This window comes from Alosa sapidissima, chromosome 6, assembly GCF_018492685.1.
Source record: "Alosa sapidissima isolate fAloSap1 chromosome 6, fAloSap1.pri, whole genome shotgun sequence".
Taxonomy (NCBI): domain Eukaryota; kingdom Metazoa; phylum Chordata; class Actinopteri; order Clupeiformes; family Clupeidae; genus Alosa; species Alosa sapidissima.
Window position 1 is genome coordinate 33,255,897 of NC_055962.1, and position 6,013 is coordinate 33,261,909.

General features: G+C 47.0%; 1 protein-coding gene across 2 annotated transcripts in view; it reads left to right on the forward strand.

Annotated features, from left to right (window-relative positions):
• LOC121711278 (muellerian-inhibiting factor-like) overlaps window positions 1-5,541 on the forward strand; it is a 52,986-nt gene extending 47,445 nt beyond the window's left edge. For both annotated transcript variants that reach the window (XM_042094722.1, XM_042094721.1), the window contains 7 exons: window positions 1,683-1,876; window positions 2,130-2,495; window positions 2,781-2,965; window positions 3,682-3,799; window positions 3,884-4,031; window positions 4,139-4,575; window positions 4,812-5,541. In XM_042094722.1, the coding sequence (XP_041950656.1) occupies window positions 1,683-1,876; window positions 2,130-2,495; window positions 2,781-2,965; window positions 3,682-3,799; window positions 3,884-4,031; window positions 4,139-4,575; window positions 4,812-5,236 (1,873 nt within the window). In that variant the 3' untranslated portion in view covers window positions 5,237-5,541. The remainder of the gene's footprint in view (window positions 1-1,682; window positions 1,877-2,129; window positions 2,496-2,780; window positions 2,966-3,681; window positions 3,800-3,883; window positions 4,032-4,138; window positions 4,576-4,811) is intronic.
• Window positions 5,542-6,013: the final 472 nt, after the last annotated feature.

A 6,013-nucleotide genomic window follows, 5' to 3' on the forward strand; every position in this document is an offset into this window, starting at 1 on the left:
CAGGGAGAAGGAAAAGGGGGCAGGCTCAGAACACACACACAAACACACATGCGCACACACACACACGCACACTCGTACATCGATATCTCATTAATTGTCTCAGTGACAATTTTCACAGTCTCCCACAGCTAAAGCTGTCACCTCTGCCACTCAAGAATTGGCTGTATCCAGCAACGACAAATCCCCCCCAATCACCCCCCCCCCCACACACATATACACAAGTATACACATATATACACACACACACATAAACACACTCCGTTCTGCATTGACGTCCAAAGTCCCAACCATCAATCATTGCTGATGGGGACACTCACTGTTGCTGCGACTGCGGCTGAGGGTGGAGGGGGGAGAGAGTTCAGCATCCTAACAGCCTTGTGTATGAAGCTGTTGGTGAGTCTGGTGGTGCGGGAGCGCAGGCTTCTGTACCTCTTCCCAGAGGGCAGTAGATCAAACAGATCGTGAGGGGGGTGACTTGCATCACTCACAATTTTGGTCGCCTTGCGGGTGAGGTGGGTGGTGTAAATATCCTTAGAATAGAAAAACCGCACTCTCAAGTATATTCTCTTTACTTATTTATTAATGCTATGTCCACAGACACGTTTAGGCCTGAGCCATTGTCAGTGTGTGATTTTGGTCGCCTTGCGGGTGAGGTGGGTGGTGTAAATGTCCTTCAGGGAGGGGAGTGAAGCACCAATAATCCTTCCAGCTGTGTTCACTATGTGCTGCAGGGCTTTCCTGTTGTATTCAGTGCAGCTTCCGCCCCACACAGCGATACAGCTGGAGAGGATGCTCTCAATGGTCCCTCGGTAGAATGTGGTCATGATGGCTGGTGGAGCACTTGCTCGCCTGAGTTTCCGTATTGTTGTGTTTACAGTGTGTGTGTGTGTGCGGGTGAAGGGTCATGGTGTCCGAGCAAACATGCCCTGCCGAAAGCTCCAGCAACAGACAGGCGCTGTTCTTTTACTGTGACACGTAGGAAAACAAAGTATTAACTTGTAAATGAAGGAATTAATTGCAAAGGAAACAAATAATTTCCTTGGCACCAGTTAATCACTTTTGCTGTAGGCCTGGCCAGAATTATTAGCCCTCCCAAGAGACAGCGAGCCCAGCCTTGTCTTCCAACCCGAGCACTTACGTAAATGAAGACCATGTTTATGTGGTTGATGGTTGTGGTGAATGGGAGTGGGGGCTTGGGCGAGGGGGTGGGGGGGGTGAAAAAGGCTACAGATTAAATAAATACATCAATCATTCATTGGTCACATATTGTCTTGTGAAGCTGGGACCATCATCACCACCACCCCCCACCACCCCTTCTCTCAGAAAACACTCCCAGATTAATTATCGTAATGAGGGTAATTACCACCGCACCCACCCATTCCACCCCCTAAATGAGGCGCAAGTTATCAGCCATGGCCAGCCAACCAATGGGAGCAACCTGGGGGCACACTGTCATGTTCCAGCGATTTATTACATGCCATTACCATAGTGTTGGGGGGGGGACACACACACACACACACACACACACCCGGGGGAACCCGGAGAAGCCTGCGGCTGATATAAAGCCAGTCTTTCTCTCGGGGCGCATCCTGACAACAAGAACTGATGCAAGCGAGTCAAAACGCCTTTGACATGTGGCTGCCCCTGCTCCTACTTTTGCCCCTGGGTATTGCCCCTATTAGCACCACACCCCTGGAAGACAGCGAGGACCGCAACTTAAAGCCTTCCAGACAGGATGTGGTTCAGAAGCCCAGGACGGATCACCCCGGGCCAGAGCAGTCTATATCTGCTGCTCTCCGCGAGCATGTGGGGCTTTTGGGAGCTGGGATGCTGAGAAGAGAAGCTGATGATGCCCATGGTCAGGGAGGAACTAGAGGTGTGTCGTCTGCATTTTTTTGGCTGCATTTTCCATGTATATGGTATGTGTCGATCAGCCATATTGTGATTTGTAGATGAGACTGTTATTAGATCGTATTTCTGTATGTTTATTAGAGTATTTTTGTGGTTACATTTTTTTGTATTGTTTTCACATTTTTTATGTAATGGTCTAGATTTACGACAACTCCATATTGTCAAATTCGTTACTCAATTAGCGAGAAATGCATTATGGTCATTATTTTGCCTTCAAGGAAATCAGGAGGTGGATGTCCTGAAATCCAACCTCGGCAAGGATGATGCACAGAAAGGAGAGGAATTGCTCACGCAGCCTCCAGTGATCAACATAAAGCCCTTCCTTTCCCTGCACAGTGGGGAGTCTGAGGAAGCACCATGTTTTGCCATGGCTGGAGGTTTAGGTAACGGACTGAAAGAAGCCCTGTCTGCCTTGCAAGATGGCTGGAGCAGGGAGAGTGAGTTGGGTAGAGACACCCTGACTCGGTTTGGGATTTGCACTGGGAGTGATGGGTCAGCTGAGGCAGGGCTCTCGGCTCTGGCCACACTGATTGCAGACAGAGATGGTGACAGTGTGGGCCCTTGGACATCCAATCTGGATAAAGGTACATGTGTTATCGTGGTACTTATTTCACATTTAGTTGTGGATGTTGTGGATGTTCAAAAGAAATTCATTGTCAAGACTTGTCAAGTCCTGTCAAAGCTACCTCACAAAAAAGTCAATGTGTACCTTTTTAAGGAGAGTACTTTTAGAGTTGAACTCTAAACCTTAAACATGGTCTTTGTTCATTTTGTTTTGAAAGGGCATTTTCAAAACAGCTGTGTGGTATGAATAGCTGCAATGCTGTAAGAGTATTGATATTGCTTACTTTGGGTTTGTGTTATGTCAGAACTCTGGGTTCCTGGAGAGGAAGCAGGAAGTGTTTCTTTGACCTTTATAGTTCCTCCGGCCTTTGAAGTGAGGACACACCTCAGTACAGTGGCTCCCACGATGCTGTTGTTCTTTGTTGCCTCCAAAAGAACAGAGATCCTTGAAGTTACTTTCAGCAGCGATGTGCTCTTTCCCAACAAACAGGTTAACCTCTGAGAACTTTTTTGTTTGTTTGTTTTCTTGTTCATGGTGTAGCAACTATGTATGTGTGCTGTGTTTTTAAATCACATTCAGTATATTGCATTCTGACATTTACAACCGAGTTTTACCCAAGCAAGACCGAATTTAGGCTCGATGGTGTTTTAAGCCCCCAACGTCGTCCTCAGGGCAGTGCTGCAACCGTCGACTTAAAGACACCTAATCCTAACCATAACCCTGACCATAACCTTAACCCATGCCTAACCCTAGCGCCTTCCAGACAGCGCTGCCTTGAAGACCAGAAACCAGACCTGAACCAGAAATCAAAATTAATTACGAAATGTCAATGACACTAAACTTCCAGGCACTAAAACCACAACTAGTGGTTTTAGTGCCTGGACAACTAGTCACCATCTGCTTGTGAAAATAGCATTAACTTGTTGATTTCTGGATCTCCCGGTTGCATAAAACCCCTCAGAAATACAGTATGTCTGCCTCTGCTGCTTCCTGTGTTGTTAGCTCCCCTACCAGCATTAGAGATGCAAATGCCAGATATCCTCCATTCGCAAACTAAATGTCAGCCAGACAGCCACTCCACCCCAAAAAAGCAAAAAAACTTCATCAAGGGAAATGTCTCAGTGAATAGAGAATGTCAGCTACTGCAGAATCTGTATACTACCCCATATGCCGTGTCTGACCAAGTGTCATGGTCCTTCTCCCAGACAGCATGCCTTTCAGTAGAAACTCAGTTCATCGTGCTGACCAGGAGAGTGCCTGAAACAGGAAGTCCTAGACTGCAGACCATACGAATCACTGTTGAGTTGAAGCAACCAAACAGGGGTGTGTACCTGTCTTTTCTTGTTTGGAGTTTGACATATGTGAAAATGGATATTAATTCTCTATATGTGATTGAAATGATTGTAGGGCCAAATCTGTCTTTGTCTGAAGTTCAAAACTTGTTAATGAGACGTGGTAAAGAAGAAGTTGCCCTGAAGAGACCTCTGCTGGTCTTTTTTCCAAACAAGTCACGACATGAGGATAAGCCTGGGGGCATTACCTCCACTGATCACAGGTACGGCCTTATGTGTTAAGTGAAACTTGCAAAATGAAACTTGATTGTCGCTGAAGTGTGACTGGAGTAATGGATGTTTGAATTTTGTTTCCTCCTTGTTTAAACAGTACCCCATCTCCAGTGCTGCCACCTTCCAGAACGTACCAGTTCTTGTGTGAGCTCCAGAGGTTCCTTAGTGATGTTCTCCCCCAGAAGAAGGCGTTGTCTTCACCTGACGGACATGCCGTGGCTCTCCCGTTGGCCTCGCTGAGCTCTATGCCACCCCTGACCCTGGGTGAGTCGTCCAGCGAGAGCCTCCTGCTGGGGTTACTGAACTCCTCAACGCCGACCCTTTTCTCCTTCCCCCAACGGGGCTCTGGGCTGCTCAGCCACCGAGTGGCGCTCTCTCTCCAGCCACCGCTGCTGTCCATGCTTCGGCAGGGGCTGGACGACGCACTGGCCCAGTTTCGGCACGAGGAGGTGGGAGGTGGGCATTTGACTGACAGACTAAAGAGGCTAAGTGATCTTAGTGCCTTGCCAGCTGAAGGGATGGATCAATCAGGTGGTGAGAGAAGTTTCTCATTATGTTCAGGACTAGGCTAATCCATGAAACAAGATGCATGACTTCTATCCCAGTTTTTTTTCTCTGTTTAATCCAAACATACCAGAACTTATTCTACTTGTCTATTTAATCTACCTAAACACATGCTCACACATAAACTCACAACTCTTAATGAATTAGGATGAAATTGCCATTTCCAGCAATGCCAGAATTGTCCTGACATTAGCATGTGTCTGCAGGTGATGGGGATTCCGGTGAGGTCCAGTACTGTGCCCTGCTGTTGCTCAAGGCCTTGCAGACTGTCCTGGGGACCTGGGAGGCCGAGCGATCGCAGAGGTCAACCCGCGGAGGGGGCGAGGAGAGTCAAGGAAATCACAACCCCTGTCGCCTGCAGAGCTTGACCATCTCCCTCGAGGCCTTAATTCTGGAGCCTTCCGTGGCCACCATCAACAACTGTGAGGGCGAGTGTAGCTTCCCTTTGCCCAAGGGCAACAACCATGCCATCCTGATTAACAGCATGGTGCAAAAGGGGGGCTGGACTGGCCGCGCCCCCTGCTGCGTGCCCACAGAGTATGGAGACCTGCTGGTCGTGGAGCTGGACAAAGATGGCACCACCTTCTCTGCCAAGACAAACATGGTGGCCAAGGAATGTGGCTGCCGCTGAATTCAGACTGATGTTTGTGTTTCTGACCACAGCCCACTAACATGACAGTGCACAAATATATATGGACTTGTGCATGTTTTTTTTTCTTTTTGATTCTCACTACCATCATGTAATTGTATTATAATTACGCTGTACATACACTGATACATCACAACTGTATTTATTTCCCTATCTACATATTTTCACAATTGTGCTTTAACTGACACATTCCTTAAGACAGTAAAGGTATTTTTATGTGCGTAGGGACTCACAGAACAGATGTTATTTCAGTAGAAAACATTAAAACCACTTCAGTTAAGGTGAAAGGCTGTCTGGAGGATTTGTAATTTTGCGTACAAATTGAAGATCATGTGACTACGCACAAGTATTGACTGACTTGCCCCAAGTAGCTTCTGAATAAAATACTATAGGAAGTGATGGTAATGTTGATACCATAGATTTAATAGAGACTCAGTCAGACCAATAGTATGAAAAATCAGGAACAGAGTTTATTTACAATGATGCGCATCAAGGGAGAGACAGCATGACTTCACCTAAAGATCCATCAGCTGCTCTAACTAGACAAGGAAATAGTTAGGGTTTAAGTATCCTCCCAGGCTGACGGGAGATGGCGTTGGTCATCCCATCTCACGTGGACTGCACTGAATCAGACTCTGATTAGTGGCAATCCGGAGCAGATAGCTACTGACGCAGCCATGCAGAACAGTGAAACACTGCAAAGTCATTATTGGGTTGATAGCAGGCTTCTGATGGTAAGTAGACCACTGATGTAGACTT